This window comes from Nerophis ophidion, unplaced genomic scaffold, assembly GCF_033978795.1.
Source record: "Nerophis ophidion isolate RoL-2023_Sa unplaced genomic scaffold, RoL_Noph_v1.0 HiC_scaffold_43, whole genome shotgun sequence".
In the NCBI taxonomy this organism is placed as follows: domain Eukaryota; kingdom Metazoa; phylum Chordata; class Actinopteri; order Syngnathiformes; family Syngnathidae; genus Nerophis; species Nerophis ophidion.
In genome coordinates, this window is record NW_026906965.1 from 304,925 (window position 1) to 326,037 (window position 21,113).

The 21,113-nt window shown below is 39.1% G+C and overlaps 3 protein-coding genes across 5 annotated transcripts in view; 2 read left to right on the forward strand and 1 right to left on the reverse strand.

Annotated features, from left to right (window-relative positions):
* LOC133546787 (gastrula zinc finger protein XlCGF57.1-like) overlaps positions 1-21,113 on the forward strand; it is a 297,001-nt gene that overhangs the window by 182,893 nt on the left and 92,995 nt on the right. The window lies entirely within an intron of this gene.
* LOC133546790 (zinc finger protein 391-like) overlaps positions 1-21,113 on the reverse strand; it is a 277,556-nt gene that overhangs the window by 98,588 nt on the left and 157,855 nt on the right. The gene's annotated exons all lie outside the window — the stretch shown is intronic.
* LOC133546799 (gastrula zinc finger protein XlCGF57.1-like) overlaps positions 1,506-21,113 on the forward strand; it is a 60,902-nt gene continuing 41,294 nt past the window's right edge. The window contains exons 1-2 of the mRNA XM_061892628.1: positions 1,506-1,935; positions 14,682-14,900. Of these exons, the coding sequence (XP_061748612.1) occupies positions 1,833-1,935; positions 14,682-14,900 (322 nt within the window). The 5' untranslated portion in view covers positions 1,506-1,832. The remainder of the gene's footprint in view (positions 1,936-14,681; positions 14,901-21,113) is intronic.

Here is a 21,113-nt window from a genome sequence, read left to right on the forward strand (position 1 = left end):
AAAAATCCCTCAGAGTATTTTGCTATTTCTTTTTTTTTAGTTACTTAAGTGAAATGCTTTAAAAATAGAATGTGAGGTTACAGTGCACTTGACCTTAACATATATAATAATCATAGTTTGAGTTTGTGCCAAATTTGAGGAAAATCCATCAAATAATTCTTGAGATATGGCTTTAACAATGTGCTAAGTTAAGACAAAATAATAAAAACAAATATATAAAAAAATACCCAAGACCTGCTGTGACATAAACACATTGTTTTGTTCATGTAAACATTGTTTTATACCATATTGTGTACAGATTCTAAACTGTAATGCACTTTTTGTTGTATTTCCATTTTTCGTCATTATTCGATATTTTGATTGTTGTCAGCCATTTTGGGCCAAAGTGTTCTTTATTTTATTTTATTTCTTTACTTCCTCTTACAACAAATTATCTGCTGAAAATTTTAATGTATAAAACATTATTGTTAAGCAAAATGTACCATGTGTATGTTCAATTGTACAGGTTGCTATTCACTTACTTTGAAGCATTTTTTTTCATTTGTTTTATATGTTTCATGGTTTAAATTTAAATTAAAGTATACCAATGCTAAAATACCTGTATCAAATGTTAGGTATATGCATTAATGTCAATTTGTTAGAGAGAGTCTGTTTCCAGAATGAATGTAAATATATTTACAAGAAAAAATAGCTGCATAAGATTTTCGTTTTTTTATCATTCCTATTTTTATACATTTATGGCTCTTAAAAAAACTGCCAGGATATTTTGCGGAGAACGTTTAACCTAATGTCCACAATGGCATTGTGTAGGCAAAAAAAGAGTAGTGCCCGGACGTGGGAACGAAAATCACTTTCTAGCCACTTTTTCCTGGTTCACCTTATGGCCTATAACTAAGAGTTTCCCGCTTGTCTCCAACCTTTCCCCCATGCATTCCTGAGAGTGTGTGCCTCACCGACACTCTGCTGTTAACAGGCGGCCTTTCTTCTTAAATACATTATTACATTGTAAAATAACAGACACTTTACTTATGCTTGTCCTTACGTTTTGGACGCATGGCTGCAATGGTTGTGATCTCTCGGATGCAGAATTTTAGAATAGAATAGAAAGTACTTTATTGATCCCTGGGGAAATTCAGCACCACAGTTCGCTCACAATAGACAATAATACTTTACTCCAGTAAAACCAGCAAACCAGCGAACCAGTAATTACAGTCTGCAAATTGTGTTGTTGTTGAATGATATTTATCAGATTTAAAATCAAGTACAGTTGATATACTTGTCTGTCTATCTGTGTTGGCCCTGCGATGAGATGGCGACCTGTCCAGGGTGTACGGCGCCTTCCGCCTGAATGCAGCTGAGATAGGCTCCAGTACACCCCGCCATCCCTAAAGGGACACACAGTCGATAAAGGGATGGATGGATCATTGGTGGCCGTGATTTTTTTGTGTAGACACCATGAAAACATACATTTAGAATGAATCGTTCATGACTTGCCCATCACGATGACTCGTTGGCCCCGCCCCTAAGTGACGCATGCGTGGAGGATATGCTCCTCGCAGCAAAGTCCTCCTTTACTCCACACACGCTTCTAAGCCTCGGCACATCTACTAACTACACTTTATTCATCCTCCGTGTCAGCATCAACTCCACTCGTCTCACTCAACTTTGGACATTATTAGGCCCGCTTAGATTGCTCGTTGTTTGAGCGCGCTAGTTAGCTTAGCATGCTAGTTAGCTTAGCTTGTTAGCCGCTAACAAAGAGACGCGGATTTGATCAACACATCGCTTAGTTAAGATCAAGTGTGAGTGTAAAGTGTTGTGATTGTGTGAAAATGTGTGAAAGAACCATAGCAGAGTACGAGGAGGAACTTTGTCCAACTAAAGAGGAGAAGGAGCGACCACATCAAAAACCTCAAGTTGTGTTACACAATACAGGTTTGTTGACTTCTTACTCTCACATCTTTACTAACTTTATATTTCATCATGAACATGACGTGTTAGATTAATAATTTATCAATAGGTGTACTCAGACACATGATTTTTATTGTGTTATTGATGTGATTATCAGACGGCAGTCATTTCCACTAGATAATGTTCAAATATAGGTGATTTGGCACACTTATAATTAAAAAAACAAAAATAATGTTGTCTTTCATACGATATGTAGTAGTATTGTATATGTGGACGGGGGCCCTGCTTTGGTAATAATGTGTACCCCTTTCAGAGATCACATTTAGTTCCACTTCAAACATTCACATGTTGCACAATGAGATGAGATGGTATAACGTGAACAGTTCTGGAACTTTCTAACTCGGGGGAAAGAACGGGATCTCGTTGGAAGCGCGATGTATGAGCAGACGCTGTTTGGGTATAACAAAATGGTGTCTGCCAATTTAGTTTACAACTTCACTACATCAGTAGTTGTCAAACTTTTTTCACCAAGTACTAACTCAGAAAATACTTGGATTTCCAAGTACCACCATCATGAACAGCAATAAAGTACAGTAGCGTAGTAGGCCTTAATTATTCATTAATAACAAGGAAGACACATTATTTAACAAGTATATTTAATATTTTAGTTACTGTAACATTACACACAGTTTGAACAGTAACACAGTATTTGCATGTTGGAAAATAAAACAATGTACATAAAAAATGAAATAATATTTGGCGTACCATTAGGTGATACCCGCGTACCACTAGTGGTACACGTACCACAGTTTTAGAATCCCTGCTCGATCGGTTCAAGAAGACATGATCAATGCACGCGTGTGCAGAGACAAGGTCACTTCCATTTTTTTTGTTTCACGTCAGTTATGTTCCTGCATGTTGTCACTACTATAGTTTTCTTTTTTGCAATCTTTATTTGAATAACAATTTCACATAAAAGATGACATGCTGATCATTTAAAAAATTACAGAGCTCCTAAAGGGACATAGGTACAATTTTTTTTGAGATATGTATCTTGTGCGCACCAGAAACTATGATGCAGCTTCCTCAGTTGACCTCTGACCTGGTCCACAGAGATGACTAATGTTTGCGTAGAGGTGGAGGAGGAGGAGGGGGTTGCAACCATGGCTGGGGAGGGGGAGAAGAAAAGGGGGTGGATGCAATGAGGATTGGGGGGTGGGGAGAACAGTACTGGTTAAACCGGTTGAAGAAGTTCTTCATCTCATTTGGCCCTCTCTATTGTCCCCCCTACTGCTCTGGTCTTTGTCTTGTGGCCTGTGATGGTTTTCACACCTTCCCAGACCTCCATCATGTTGTTCTGCTCCAGCTTCTTCCTGTAGCTGTCCCTAGTCTTCCTCACGCGTCCTCTCACCTCCCGCTGTGCTGCTCTCATTGCCTCCCTGTCTCCACTCCTGAAGGCAGCTTTCTTCTTGTTGAGCACAGCTTGAACCTCCTGTGTTACCCAGGGTTTGTCATTAGGGTAGCACTGAACAGTCTTAGCAGGGCAGGTCACGTCTAGGCAGAAGTTGAGGTAATTCGTAGGACAGTGAGTCAGACCATCAATGTCCTCACCATGTGGAAACTGTGTTCCATTCGTCTGTCACAGAATGACATCACACTAAGATGTTCAGTGACAGTTTTATTTAGCTATTTAGCCTTTTTGTTCAGTATCAATCAGTCAATGTTATTTATACAGCCCTAAATCCCAAGCGTCTCAAAGGGCAAAAAAAATGGCAGTACACATCTTCCAAACAAAGTGTTTGCGAGTGAAATTTTCTGAAATGTGTAGGTATATTCTTGCTATCGTTTACATTTTCAGAATGTATAATATTGTGTTTTAGAGAAATGCTTTGACATTTTTGTCAGGTTCAAACACCGATGACATCTATTTGACAAGACAAGAAGCAAAGAAATCAAACAGAGACAGGATTCAATTTAGCTCATGAGGAGAAACGTCTGGGCTGCAACTTCGTACAGTTTCCCACCACGCTCTGACGAGGGAGTTCCACGCTTCCTCTTTTATTTGGGCCTTTTCTGATTACATAGCTGCAGCTGTTTTTAAAGGGAGGGGGGTCGTAAACAGCTTTTGCACTCGGTCGTAAACAGTTTAAAGAAAAGGTCTGCTCCCTCTGCTTTGTAGATCTCAGGTCAGGAAAAGGTCTTCCTGTGGCTGTCAATAGATCAAAGAAACCGAAACCTCCATGTTGCATCCCATTGCAGACAGTGGAGTTTTACAAGCCTTTTGTTTGATAAGATGAAAGACAGCTTTGGTCTTCTCGCAGGGGACCTGAACTCAATGGAACACAAAAGTTTTTTTATAACTTCCATCCATCTATTTCCTACCGCTTATTCCCTTTTGGGATTGTGGGGGGCGCTGAACTCATATACAATTATTCTGACAATTTTGTTATTATTGTTAATATCATATGGAATCAATTATTGGTCGCAGTAAAGTGGCAAATTGGGTACTTTTTAGCTCTAAAAAGGGTATTTCAACAAGTAAACAGTACAGTAGGTACTTGATTTTGATAGATGTAATGCTCATAATGCTCATAGGGACTGCGTGGCGTAGTGGGAGAGTGGCCGTGCGCAACCCGAGGGTCCCTGGTTCAATCCCCACCTACTACCATCTTCGTCACGTCCGTTGTGTCCTGAGCAATACACTTCACCCTTGCTCCTTATGGGTGCTGGTTAGTGCCTTGCATGGCAGCTCCCTCCATCAGTGTGTGAATGTGTGTGTGAATGGGTAAATGTGGAAATAGTGTCAAAGCGCTTTGAGTACCTTGAAGGTAGAAAATCGCTATACAAGTACAACCCATTTATTTTATCATAAGGGTATTCTAGTAAACTATGCAGAGATGAGATTTGTCAGTATCAAAATATTACTTGAAATCAAATTTTGGCAGCAGCAGAGTGGTTGTTTCGGTATAATTTAGCTTTGTAAAGGGTATTTCCACAAGTATACAGTACAGTAGGTACTTGATTTATATATATATATATAATGCTCACAAGAGTATTCTAGTAAAATATGCAGAGATGAGATGTGTCAATATCAAACTATTACTTAAAATACATTTTTGGCAGCAACAAAGTGGCCATTTGGGTAGATATTTGCTCTAAAAATGGTATTTCAACAAGTAAACAGTACAGTAGGTACTTGATATTGATATATCTAATGGTCATAAGGACATTCTAGTAAAATGCGTGTGTGTAAATATGCGATGTGTAAATATCAAAATATTACATCAAATCCCTTTTTGATTGAAGATTCAAGATAGTTTATTGTCATATGCACAGTTAAACACACAGTTTGCCGTACAATGAAAATCTTACTTTGCTAGTCCACAAGTCACACGGTACTTAGCTAAAAATAAAAATAAAAATGTATATACAAGGCACAGTAAGTAACATAACATTATTGCACATTCGGATTGACAGTCAACAGTATAAATATGGAGGTGACCTTGGGTCACAGCAGCAGTTAACGTGTCTTTATTGATCAAAGGTGAAAAGTGTCTACAGTGATGGTTCACAGTTGTGGTCAAAGTAGCTGTCTTTTCTTCAAAAAGACAAAAGTAAAGACGGAGGGTTGGGGGAAGCTAGCATTCATGAGTTAGCATTCACAAGCCTGATGGCCTGTGGGTAGAAACTGTTAGTCAGTCTGGTAGTTCTGGATGTCAGGCTCCTATATGGTCTGCCTGATGGTAGGAGGCTGAAGAGACTGTGTACTGTCCTTGATGATGATGTGTGCTCTCCTGGTGGCCCTGGTAGAGTACATGTCCTGTAGTGAGGGGAAGGCTGCTCCTGATATGTACTGAGCAGTTTTAATCACTCGCTGGAGTGCCTTCCTGTCCTTAGCAGTGCAGTTTCCATACCAGACCGTGATTGAGCTGGTAAGGACACTCTCAAACGTACTTCTATAGAAGTCGCTGAGAATTTTGGGTGGCATGCCAAATTTTCTCAGCCTTGTTAGGAAGTACAGTCGCTGCTGGGCTTTCTTTTTTGTTTGTTGGGTGTTGTGTCCCCAGGTGAGGTCCTCGCTGATGTGGGTCCCGAGGAATTTACAGGTTTTCACCCTGTCCACCTTTGTCCCCCTATGTACAGAGGAATGTACTGTGCACTCCTTCTCCGTGGGTCAATAATCATCGCATTGGTCTTGTCTGTGTTCAAGGAGAGATTATTATCCTGACACCAGGCCACCAGTTCCGCTAACTCCCTTCTGTACGCTGCCTCAGATCCCCCGGTGATCAGTCCGACGACCGTAGTATCCTCTGCTAACTTGATGATAGTGGTGTTGTTCTGGGAGGCCACACAGTGGTGTGTGAAGAGGGTGTACAATAGGGGGCTCAGCACGCAGCCTTGGGGGGTCCCAATGCTTAGAACCTTTGTGTCTGATGTCTGGTTGCCGATACTGACTGACTGGGGCCGGTTTGTGAGAAAGTTCAGGACCCAGTCACAGAGAGTTGGTGTCAGACCAACAGTGAGGAGTTTAGCAGTGAGTTTTTGTGGGATGACCGTGTTAAAAGCAGAGCTGTAGTCGATGAATAATAGCCTGGCATAGGTGTCCTTGCCCTCTACGTGGGTGAGGGTGGTGTGGATGACGGGGTTGACTGCAACCTCACTGGACCGATTCTGCCGGTAGACAAACTGTAGAGCAGGGGTCACCAACGCGGTGCCCACGGGCACCAGGTAGCCTGTTAGGACCAGATGCGTCGCCCGCTGGCTTGTTCTAAAAATAGCTCAAATAGCAGCACTTACCAGTGAGCTGCCTCTATTTTTTAAATTGTATCTATTTACTAGCAAGCTGGTCTCGCTTTGCTCGACCTTTTTATTTCTAAGAGAGACAAAACTCAAATAGAATTTGAAAATCCAAGAAAATATTTTAAGACTTGGTCTTCACTTGTTTAAATACATTCATTTATTTATTTTTTTACTTTGCTTCTTATAACTTTCAGAAAGACAATTTTAGAGAAAATATACACCCTTAAAAATGATTTGAGGATTTTTAAACACATTCACCTTTTTACCTTTTCAATTCCTTCCTCTTCTTTCCTGAAAATTTAAATCAATGTTCAAGTATTTTTTTTTTATTGTAAAGAATAATAAATACATTTTAATATAATTCTTCATTTTAGTTTCTGTTTTTTCGACAAAGTATATTTGTGAAATATTTCTTCAAACTTATGATTAAAATTCAAAGAAATTATTCTGGCAAATCTAGAAAATCTGTAGAATCAAATTATATCTAATATCAATATTTTGAATTTCTTTTAACATTTTTCTTATGGAAAATCTAGAAGAAATAATTATTTGTCTTTGTTAAAAATATCCCAAAGTGCAGATTGGATTTTAACCTATTCAAAACATGTCATCAAAATTCTAAAATTAATATTAATCAGGAAAAATTACTAATGATGTTCCATAAATTGTTTTTTTATTTTTTTCAAAAATATTCAAATTAGCTAGTTTTTTTCTTCATTTTTTTCGGTTGAAATTTGAATTTTAAAGATAAACAATTTTTCAAAATATAAATTTAATTTTTTCGTGTTTTCTCCTCTTTTAAACTGTTCAATTAAGTGTTTTTTAATCATTTATTCTCTACAAAAAAAACTTCCTTAAAAAGAAAAAAAATTACAACAAAATGACAGATAGACATACCCATTTTTTATATCCATCCATCCGTTTTCTACCGCTTATTCCCTTTCGGGGTCGCGGGGGGCGCTGGCGCCTATCTCAGCTACAATCGGGCGGAAGGCGGGGTACACCCTGGACAAGTCGCCACCTCATCGCAGGGCCAACACAGATAGACAGACAACCTTCACACTCACATTCACACACTAGGGACCATTTAGTGTTGCCAATCAACCTATCCCCAGGTGCATGTCTTTGGAAGTGGGAGGAAGCCGGAGTACGGGGAGAACATGCAAACTCCACACAGAAAGATCCCGAGCCTGGATTTGAACCCAGGACTGCAGGAATTTTGTATCGTGAGGCAGATGCACTAACCCCTCTGCCACATATATATATAGATTTATTTATTAAAGGTAATTTGAGCAAATTGGCTATTTCTGGCAATTTATTTAAGTGTGTATCAAACTGGTAGCCCTTCGCATTAATCAGTACCCAAGAAGTAGCTCTTGGTTTCAAAAAGGTTGGTGACCCCTGCTGTAGAGGGTCCAGTGTGTCTGGGATGGTCTTCTTGATGTGTGACATGACTATCCTCTGGAAGCACTTCATCACTATTGGGGTGAGTGCAACAGACAGGTCACAGTGTTTTTCTTTGGCAGGGGCACGATGGTGGTGGTCTTGAAGCAGGTGGGCACAACAGCTTGTGTTAGTGACAAGTTGTATATGTCAGCAAGTACGTCAGCCAGCTCTGATGAACACACCCTGAGGGCCTGGCCAGGGATGTTGTCTGGGCCGACTGCCTTCCGTGGGTTTGTTTTCTTCAGAACTGTACGTACCTCTGCTGTTGTCCTAGTGAGCGGTGGGTCCTGCATGGGCTCCGTGGTCAGAACCCCTCTCTGTTAGTTGGTGTTGAGGACCTCGAAGCGTGCGTAGAACTCATTCAGCTCATCTGGCAGTGAGCGTTGGCTGTTTGTGACCCCCCTGCTCCCCTGCTTGTAGTCTGTGATGTGTTGCAGGCCTTGCCACATGCGTCGGGAATCTGTGTTGAAGTAGAATCCCTCCAGCTTTAGTCTGCATTGTCCCTTGGCCTTGCTGATGGATTTACACAGGTCATATCTGGCCTTCTTGTAGTCCTCAGCGTTGCCTGAGAGAAATGCAGTGCAGCGGGCATGTAGCTTGGACCGAACATTAATCCAGGGTTTTTGGTTTGGGTATATCTTGTATTGTTTTGTGGGAACAATGTTTTGCACACATGTGCTGATGTAGCCAGTTACACTGGAAGCATATTCCTCTATGTCCACAGTACCGTCATCCCTCTGAGCAGCAGTTTTAAACATGTCCCAGTCTGTACTCCCAAAGCAGTCCTGAAGCACTAGTTCAGTGTCTTCATTCCAAACTTGAACAGTTTTACTCACTGGGGGGGCTTGCTTGGGACGCTGGATGTAGAAAAGCTGAGATGTGATCAGATAGTCCAAAGTGTGGTCTGGGTACAGCCTTGTAGGCTCCCCTCACGTTGCAGTACACCTGGTCCAGGGTGTTTATCTCCCTCGTAGTAAAGTTCACATATTGATGGTATTTTGGGAGGACACTCTTTAGGTTGCGGTGGTTAAAATCCCCAGCTACCGTGAACGCAGCATCAGGGTGTGCGGTCTCTTGTTTACTGATGACGTCATGCAGCAGATTTAGCGCTGTAGTGGAGTCCGCCCGTGGCGGGATGCAAACAGACAGTATAAACACTGCACTAAACTCCCTTGGCAGATAAAAAGGTCTGCATTTCACCATCAATCAATCAATCAATCAATGTTTACTTATATAGCCCTAAATCACTAGTGTCTCAAAGGGCTGCACAAACCACTACGACATCCTCGGTAGGCCCACATAAGGGCAAGGAAAACTCACACCCAGTGGGACGTCGGTGACAATGATGACTATGAGAACCTTGGAGAGGAGGAAAGCAATGGATGTCGAGCGGGTCTAACATGATACTGTGAAAGTTCAATCCATAATGGATCCAACACAGTCGCAAGAGTCCAGTCCAAAGCGGATCCAACACAGCAGCGAGAGTCCCGTTCACAGCGGAGCCAGCAGGAAAACATCCCAAGCGGAGGCGGATCAGCAGTGCAGAGATGTCCCCAGCTGATACACAGGCGAGCAGTATATGGCCACCGGATCGGACCGGACCCCCTCCACAAGGGAGAGTGGGACATAGGAGAAAAAGAAAAGAAACGGCAGATCAACTGGTCGAAAAAGGGAGTCTATTTAAAGGCTAGAGTATACAAATGAGTTTTAAGGTGAGACTTAAATGCTTGTCCGAGCAGTGTCTTTCAACCACCTGTACGTCCGAGCACCAGCTGTTACTCACGTAAACACAGACGCCGCCTCTTGCCTTTCTTGAAGCCTTTGTCCGGTCTCCACGGTAGACTGAGTGCGTTGCTAGCTGGATAGCAGAGTCTGGGATGCTGTCCGAAAGCCAGGTTTCCGTGAAAATAAGAGCACAGCATTCTCTCTTGTCATTACAATGAATGTCGCAGGGGGGCGCCACTGAACCCCAACATTAAAGGTTTGTTTGATATACTTTGAATTTATTTTTGAAAAACAAGACATTCTTTTATATCACATTGTTGTTCAAATAAATATTACGTAAAAGAAAAGCATGGTAACAGTGGCAGCACGCAATATCTTATATAGAGCTACCTCTTCGTCCACTCGGCTGTGACGTCATTCACAGCTTCCGGGGTAAACGGAAGGCAGCAGAACAGAGCAGTACTGCCTTGTAACGTCAAGTGTGCTAACTGTCGTGAAAGCACATCGACGGAGAAAGACGTGAGCAAGACGCTAGTAAGTCAGTCTTATTATTTGTTATCCAGTTTGAAATATCTACGTCGTATAAAATACATATTTGATTCTTTCATTAAGGATAAAGTCGTCTCGATGCGCTAGAAGCACTGTGCCGCTTCTCGTGCTTACTTTGCTTGTAAGTTAGCTTAGCTCGCTAGTTAGCTTAGCTTGTTAGCTGCTAACAAAAAGACACGGACTGTCAGGACTGTGACATGGATTTATTTCGCTTCTTCTACGCAAAGGATGATTCGAACGGGCGAGAATTGAATGTAAGTACATGGTTTTTATTTATACACTATAATACAGAAAAGGCAAAACAAAAAGCAAGCTCGATGGCGGATAATAATCCATGGTAAAACTTAGAACAAAAACAGCACAATGGCAATACTATCTACAAAACAAACAGAAGATACTATAAAAGGCACATGGCAAACCAAAAACTAGCACTGAGGCATATAAACAAAGAAGTCTTACGTGGCGTGGTCAAACAAACAGCGTGGCAAAGCATGAGGGTCCGGCAAGGAAAGGTAGGTGCGTGGTCATGAGTATTCAACACAGTCCAGTAGGTAAAGAAGCCAGGCCGAGGAAAGGAAAATAAATGACTTAAATACTGCTGTGGTAATTAGAACCAGGTGTGAGAGGCTGAGAATCGGGGCGTGACTAAGGGGACCAGGTGGAAACTAATGGGTTGGCATGGAAACAAACAAAACCAGGAAGTGCAAAATGTGAAGCAAGAGTCCAAAAACAAAACAAAACATGACCAAACATAAACCTGATTTACAGGCATGACACGGATGTTATCAACACATCGCTAAGTAGAGATCTAATGTGAGAGTAAAGTGTTGTGATTGTGTGAAAATGTGTGAAAGAACCATAGCTAAGTATGCAGGGGAATTTTGACCAAAAAAAGAGGAGAATGAGCGAGAATATCAACTACTGGACGCTGTTTTCAAGAAAATTCAAGTTGTGTTACACAGAACAGGTTTGTTGACTTCTTACGCTCACATCTTTACTAACTTTATATTTGATAATTAACACTCTTTTTCAACAGAAGATGCTTTGTCTTGTGGGGATGATGCAATGCTTTGATTTAGATTCTTCATGAAAAGGAGACAGTTTGAGGTTGATGTTCCTCTCTGTTTGGAACAATGTGTGATTGATTGATTGAAGGAGTTATGAAAAGTTTGCATAGGAAAGGGTACACTTTCATCACGGTACACATTCACTGCTGCAAGAAAGCCTGGGCTTGATTTTGTTGAAGTATTTTTTTTAATTTACACAACACAGTACTATGTAGAAAGTAGACACAAATACTGTAAGAAAGTAAATGGAAATATAATTTCAAATAGGTAAAAGGCTTTGTTTATTCCCAGGTACGAGTAGCCACAACATGTAATGTGTTTTCTTTTTGATAGGGACTTCCACATGTTGGTGGTATTGCAGGCAAACACATTAGAACCTTTTTTGGAGTGAAATCTGGGTTGAATGTGATTTGTACAACTACCTGGTTTTATAATGGTGAATATATTTTGAAGTATCTAGACAGGTAAATGGGTATTTTAGTGGTAGGGTGTATCTTCTACACCAGACCAACTGCAAGAAGATGTACTCTGTCAGATACCAAGAGCCTCCCCACGTTAAGGAAATGGTTGGCTGCAAGGTGAGTCTTATATGGACGGTTGAGTAGAAGCCCAATCATTTGGTTTTGGGCTGTCTGGAGTTTGTTTTTCAGGGCTTTTAAGGCCTCACGGTACCAAACATGAACTTTGTAGTCAAAGTGGGGTTAAAATGGACTTGTGTTGGTCTTAAGTGTATTTGTACCCACCGGCGGGGTGATCTTTCCATGTAAGGTTGTACGGTATACCGGTATTAGTATAGTTCTGCGATACTATCCATCCATCCATTTTCTACCGCTTTTCCCTTTCTCAGTGGGTGCTTGAGGAGCCTATCTCAGCTGCATTATTCATATTCGGTACTATACCGCCTCTAAAGTGTACAACTGCTATGATTACATCAATAGGGACGGCGTGGCGCAGTGGGAGAGTGGCCGTGCGCAACCCGAGCGTCCCTGGTTCAATTCCCACCTAGTACCACCCTCGTCACGTCCGTTGTGTCCTGAGCAAGACACTTCACCCTTGCTCCTGATGGGTGCTGGTTGGCGCCTTGCATGGCAGCTCCCTCCATCAGTGTGTGAATGTGTGTGTGAATGGGTAAATGTGGAAGTAGTGTCAAAGCGCTTTGAGTACCTTGAAGGTAGAAACGCGCTATACAAGTACAACCCATTTATCATTTATTTATTTAATATTTTTTGGCATCACATCTTTCTTTTTTTATTTTTTTTTATTTATATTATGATTATAAACTCAGGAAATATGTCCCCGGAGACATGAGGACTTTGAATATGACCAATGTATGATCTTGTAATTACTCGATATCGGATTGATACCCAAATTTGTGGTATCGTCCAAAACTAATGTAAAGTATCCAAACAACAGAAAAAAAAGTGATTATTACATTTTAACGGAAGCGTAGATAGCACATGTTAAAACAAACAAAAAAAAGTAGATATTAATATTAAATGAACAAGGAGATGAATAATCAATTTTCTACCACTTTTCCTTAATAATTTTTGACAAAGTCATAGAATATTAATGACACAATATGTTACTGCACATTTCAGCAGACTAAATTAGGAGCTTTTGTTTGTTTACTTACTACTAAAAGACAAGTTGTCTAGTATGTTCACTATTTTATTTAGGAAAAACTTTCAATAAGAATCATATGTTTAATGTAACCTAAGATTTTTTGTTAAAATAAAGCCAATAATGTACTTTTTTTGTGGTCCCGTTTATTCAGAGAAGTATTGAAAAGTATCGAAATACATTTTGGTATAGGTCCCGGTACTATAATATTGGTATCGGGACAACACTAGTAAGAACAGAATTCATTGGTTGATTCTTTGACCACCTTAGTAGTCATTTTTTCACTGGAGAGATTAGTCTCTACGATGCAACCAAGATAGGTAATCTCATTTTTGTTTGTTATAATATTGTCACCCACTTTGACTATGAAGTTATCTACTTTTCTGAGGTTAGGAATTGACCCAAAGACCTGTGTACTTGCAAGTACCGAGGCAAGTCTTATTTCGGCAGTTTGTCATTGAAAGCCTTGCTAGTCTAGATCTTGAGGATTCTAGCTTCTCTTGTTTTGTGGCCGTTAGCCTCGGTTCTGTTCTTCATGGGTACAGAAAATGATGGAATGATCACTTAAGCCGCCACATACAGTAGTTCCACTTGTGGTGATTTGAGACTGGTCAGAAGTAACAAGGAGGTCTATGAAGGTTTAAAAGGACTCACTCACCCTGGTAGTTTGCTTAATGAGCTAAGTGAGACAATGTTGGTGGCACAGTTTAGTGAAGGTTTTAAAAATGGGTGCATCCTTTCAGGACATATCTGTGTTCCAGTCCCCAAGAAGTAAACCTGTATCAACATGTTTACATAAAACTCACACAGTCACTAAATACATTTTGTACTGTAAACAAATCTAATTAAAGTTATAATTTCACTTCCTAAATCTGACTTACAAGTATCAATAAGTGAACGTAAACAATTATTTTCAATAACTAAAGTAGTCAAAACTTGAATTATTAAAAGAACATAAAGGTGACTGACTTTCCTTCAGCGTGTCGTAGATGGTCTCCAATTCCTAAAGAGGAATTGTTGATGGAGATACTCCATAATGTTTTATGGAGTATCTCCATGTTTTTGGTGAAAGTTCCAACAAACTGACCACCAAAAAATATTTTGCATGATCACAAAAACATACCATGAATGTTTTTGCAGTGATTTCGGAATTAGATTTTTTGAATTTCCAGGATATTTTAGTTATAGTAATAACTATGGCATTAAAATAATATGGTTAAGTTTACAGATAAAGTTTAGGTGTCATAGACCGTATACACAAAACAATATTTACCCACTTTACATCAGTGAAGTTAAGAATGCTTCAATCAATGCTGCCTCGTATTTATAAAAACTTTTCAAATTGCCCCGCATCAAATTTCCAAGTCTGTTTGTGTACTCACTGTACCACTTTTGAATTATTTTAGGAAACAATTGGGAATTTCCTGTGTTTTTATTGGTTGTTTTTGCTACACACTTTTAACACAACACACAAAAGAACACAAGTAATGTCATTGTGTTAACAGTGTCAGTTCAAAACTATTTCTATTCTCTCTTTATCTTATTTACTTATTTACCCAACAGACGTTCAGCAGCCCCCTCACACTAAAGAGGAAGAGGAGATACCACAGCCCCCCCACATGAAAGAGGAAGAGGAGGAAGTGTGGATGAGTCAGGAAGGAGAGTGTCCTGTAGGGCAGGAGGAGGCTGATGTCAGCAAGTTTCCACTGACTGTTGTCTCTGTGAAGACTGAAGAGCATGAAGACAAACCACCTGAGTCCTCACAGCTTCATCACAGTCCAAGTAAGCACAACATTTTATTCTCAGGGCATTCAATCCATCACAACTGGACTCTTCACTTTGTCTTACAAGACCTTTGTCCTCTCATCCAAGTAGGCTTCATCACTTCATGTTCATACACTTCAAGTCTTAAATCTAATCATTGGAATTTAGAGGAGATCTGCACTTTTTTGAGGAATTTTTCTATCGTTCACAATCATTATAAAAGACATGATGGTGGATATATAAAAAAAAATAAATCCCATTCTAACTAGGGCTGGGCGATATGGCCTTTTATTAATATCTCAATATTTTTAGTCCACATCACGATACAGCATATATATGTGGATATTTTGCCTTAGCCTTGAATGAACACTTGATGCATATAATCACAGCAGTATGATAATTCTATGTGTCTACATTCAAACATTCTTCTTCATACTGCATTCATATATGCTACCTTTAAACTTTCATGAAGAGAGGGAAACCACAACTAAGTCAAATTAGCAAAAGTGTATTTATTAAACAGTTATTAAGCAGTGGCACAAACATTCATGTCATTTCCAAAGCAGAAAGTGCAAGATTGTCAGAGACATTTTAAAACAAGCTATGAGTGCACTTTTGTGAATGATGTCACTAAGATGACTTATCAAAACAACACTATATTAAAGTGCACCTGTTGTACAGAACACCACTACAATAGTTTAAAACAAATAAAGTGCACTTTTGTGCATGATGTCACACAAGATATATCAATAACTGTCAAATAAAAATGTGCTGCATAATAGGAAATCAAATAGTGTATGTCCTTCGCTATGTGGTAGGTTCCTGCGGACGTTATCTCCTTCTGTTGTTGACCAGTTTTTTCATATGGGGTTCATGTGGAAATGGTTGCTTGGGCATTTTGTGGGTGTGGCACCAAACTGAGATGTTGACATGCAGAGTTTCAAGCACTCCTCATTCTCTAGCGGGTGACTTTTCAATTGATGCTACACATTAGCAGTGCTGCAACTTTTTGTAGCAACGCTTTTGCCGCATACTTGACATATTACGGTTGTCTTTTCAACATCTTCCCTTTTGAAACCAAACCACCGCCAGACAATGGACTCTGTGCTGCTTTTCTTGGGAATTAATTATTCCTTCATTTGTTACCAGACTAGCACCTTCTTTCTCTCGTATTACCACTAGCACCACCCCGTTAGCACCACAGCTAACGTTATAATGCCGCTACCTGTCTGCTCTGCGAGGGCGTATGACGTTGCACACGCGACAGTATGTGACGTATGTGAGAAGGTGCGCTTGTTTTATGTCTCTGTGAGAAGGACAGACAAGGAGTGAGAAGAGGATGTAGTGTAATGCCCGCGGCTAAAAGCAACTGCGTGAGAATCTATACTCCAATACTGACAATATAGTCATTTTCTATAGCGCACAGAGACAAACCCACAATATATGGAATATATTCCATATATCACCCAGCCCTACATCACACATGCATGCATACAACATGATACATCACACATGCATGTATACAACATGATACATCACACATACAACATGATACATCACACATGCATGTATACAACATGATACATCACACATGCATGTATACAATATGATACATCACACATACAACATGATACATCACACATTCATGCATACAACATGATACATCACACATGCATGCATACAACATGATACATCACACAAGCAAGCATACAACATGATACATCACACATGCAAGCATACAACATGATACATCACACATGTATGCATACAACATGATACATCACACATGCATGCATACAACATGATACATCACACATGCAACCATACAACATGATACATCACACATGCAAGCATACAACATGATACATCACACATGCAACCATACAACATGATACATCACACATGCATGCATACAACATGATACATCACACATGCATGTATACAACATGATACATCACACATGCATGCATACAACATGATACATCACACATACAACATGATACATCACACATGCATGCATACAACATGATACATCACACATACAACATGATACATCACACAAGCAAGCATACAACATGAAACATCACACATGCATGCATACAACATGAAACATCACACATGCATGCATACAACATGATACATCACAAATGCAAGCATACAACATGATACATCACACATGCATGTATACAACATGATACATCACACATGCATGCATACATCATGATACATCACACATGCATGCATACAACATGATACATCTCACATGCATGTATACAACATGATACATCACACATGCATGTATACAACATGATACATCACACATACAACATGATACATCACACATGCATGTATACAACATGATACATCACACATGCATGTATACAACATGATACATCACACATGCATGTATACAACATGGAACATCACACATACAACGTGATACATCACACATGCATGCATACAACATGATACATCACACATGCATGCATACAACATGATACATCACACATGCATGTATACAACATGATACATCACACATACAACATGATACATCACACATGCATGCATACAACATGATACATCACACATGCATGTATACAACATGATACATCACACATACAACATGATACATCACACATGCATGCATACAACATGATACATCACACATGCATGCATACAACATGAAACATCACACATGCATGCATACAACATGATACATCACACATGCATGCATACAACATGATACATCACACATGCATAGATACAACATGATACATCACACATGCATGCATACAACATGATACATCACACATGCATGTATACAACATGATACATCACATATGCATGTATACAACATGATACATCACACATACATGATACATCACACATGCATTGATACAACACGATACATCACACATTTATGTATACAACATTATACATCACACATACAACATGATACATCACACATGCATGCATATAACATGATACATCACACATTCAACATGATACATCACACATGCATGTATACAACGTGATACATCACACATACAACATGATACATCACATGCATGTATACAACATGATACATCACACATGCATGTATACAACATGATACATCACACATACATGATACATCACACATGCATGTATACAACATGCTACATCACACATATAACATGATACATCACACATGCATGCATACAACATGATACATCACACATGCATGCATACAACATGATACATCACACATGCGTGTATACAACATGTTACATCACATATGCATGTATACAACATGATACATCACACATACATGATACATCACACATGCATGGATACAACATGATACATCACACATGCATGCATACAACATGATACATCACACATGCGTGTATACAACATGATACATCACATATGCATGTATACAACATGATACATCACACATACATGATACATCACACATGCATGGATACAACTTGATACATCACACATGCATGTATACAACATGATACATCACACATGCATGGATACAACATGATACATCACACATGCATGCATACAACATGATACATCACACATGCATGTATACAACATGATACATCACATATGCATGTATACAGCATGATACATCACACATACATGATACATCACACATGCATGTATACAACATGATACATCACACATATAACATGATACATCACACATGCATGCATACAACATGATACATCACACATGCATGCATACAACATGATACATCACACATGCATGCATACAACATGATACATCACACATGCATGCATACGACATGATACATCACACATGCATGCATACAACATGATACATCACACATGCATGTATACAACATGATACATCACACATACAACATGATACATCACACATGTGTGCATACAACATGATACATCACACATGCATGTATACAACATGATACATCACACATGCATGTATACAACATGATACATCACACATACAACATGATACATCACACATGCATGCATACAACATGATACATCACACATGCAAGCATGCAACATGATATATCACACATGCATGTATACAACATGATACATCACACATGCCTGTATACAACATGATACATCACACATACAACATGATACATCACACATGCATGTATACAACATGATACATCACACATGCATGCATACAACATGATACATCACACATGCATGTATACAACATGATACATCTCACATGAGTGTATACAACATGATACATCACACATGCATGTATACAACATGATACATCACATATGCATGTATACAACATCATACATCACACATACATGATACATCACACATGCATGTATACAACATGATACATCACTCATGCATGTATACAACATGATACATCACACATATAACATGATACATCACACATGCATGCATACAACTTGATACATCACACATGCATGCATACAACATGATACATCACACATGCATGTATACAACATGATACATCACATATGCATGTATACAACATGATACATCACACATACATGATACATCACACATGCATGGATACAACATGATACATCACACATACATGATACATCACACATGCATGGATACAACATGATACATCACACATACATGATACATCACACATGCATGGATACAACATGATACATCACACATACATGATACATCACACATATAACATGATACATAACACATGCATGCATACAACATGATACATCACACATGCATGCATACAACATGATACATCACACATGCATGCATACAACATGATACATCACACATGCATGCATACAACATGATACATCACACATGCATGCATACAACATTATACATCACACATGCATGCATACAACATGATACATCACACATGCATGCATACAACATGATACATCACACATGCATGTATACAACATGATACATCACACATGCATGTATACAACATGATACATCACACATGCATGTATACAACATGATACATCACATATGCATGTATACAACTTGATACATCACACATACATGATACATCACACATGCATGGATACAACATGATACATCACACATTTATGTATACAACATGATACATCACACATACAACATGATACATCACACATGCATGCATACAACATGATACATCACACATACAACATGATACATCACACATGCATGCATACAACATGATACATCACACATGCATGCATACAACATTATACATCACACATGCATGCATACAACATGATACATCACACATGCATGCATACAACATGATACATCACACATACATGCATACAACATGATACATCACACATACAACATGATACATCTCACATGCATGCATACAGCATGATACATCACACATGCATGCATACAACATGATACATCACACATGCATGTATACAACATGATACATCACACATGCATGTATACAACATGATACATCACATATGCATGTATACAACTTGATACATCACACATACATGATACATCACACATGCATGGATACAACATGATACATCACACATTTATGTATACAACATGATACATCACACATACAACATGATACATCACACATGCATGTATACAACATGATACATCACACATACAACATGATACATCACATGCATGTATACAACATGATACATCACACATGCATGTATACAACATGATACATCACACATACATGATACATCACACATGCATGTATACAACATGATACATCACACATGCATGTATACAACATGATACATCACACATATAACATGATACATCACACATGCGTGTATACAACATGATACATCACATATGCATGTATACAACATGATACATCACACATACATGATACATCACACATGCATGGATACAACATGATACATCACACATGCATGTATACAACATGATACATCACACATGCATGGATACAACATGATACATCACATATGCATGTATACAACATGATACATCACACATACATGATACATCACACATGCATGGATACAACATGATACATCACACATGCATGCATACAACATGATACATCTCACATGTATGCATACAACATGATACATCACACATCTATGCATACAACATGATACATCACACATGCATGCATACAACATGATACATCACACATGCATGCATACAACATGATACATCACACATGCAACCATACAACATGATACATCACACATGCAAGCATACAACATGATACATCACACATGCA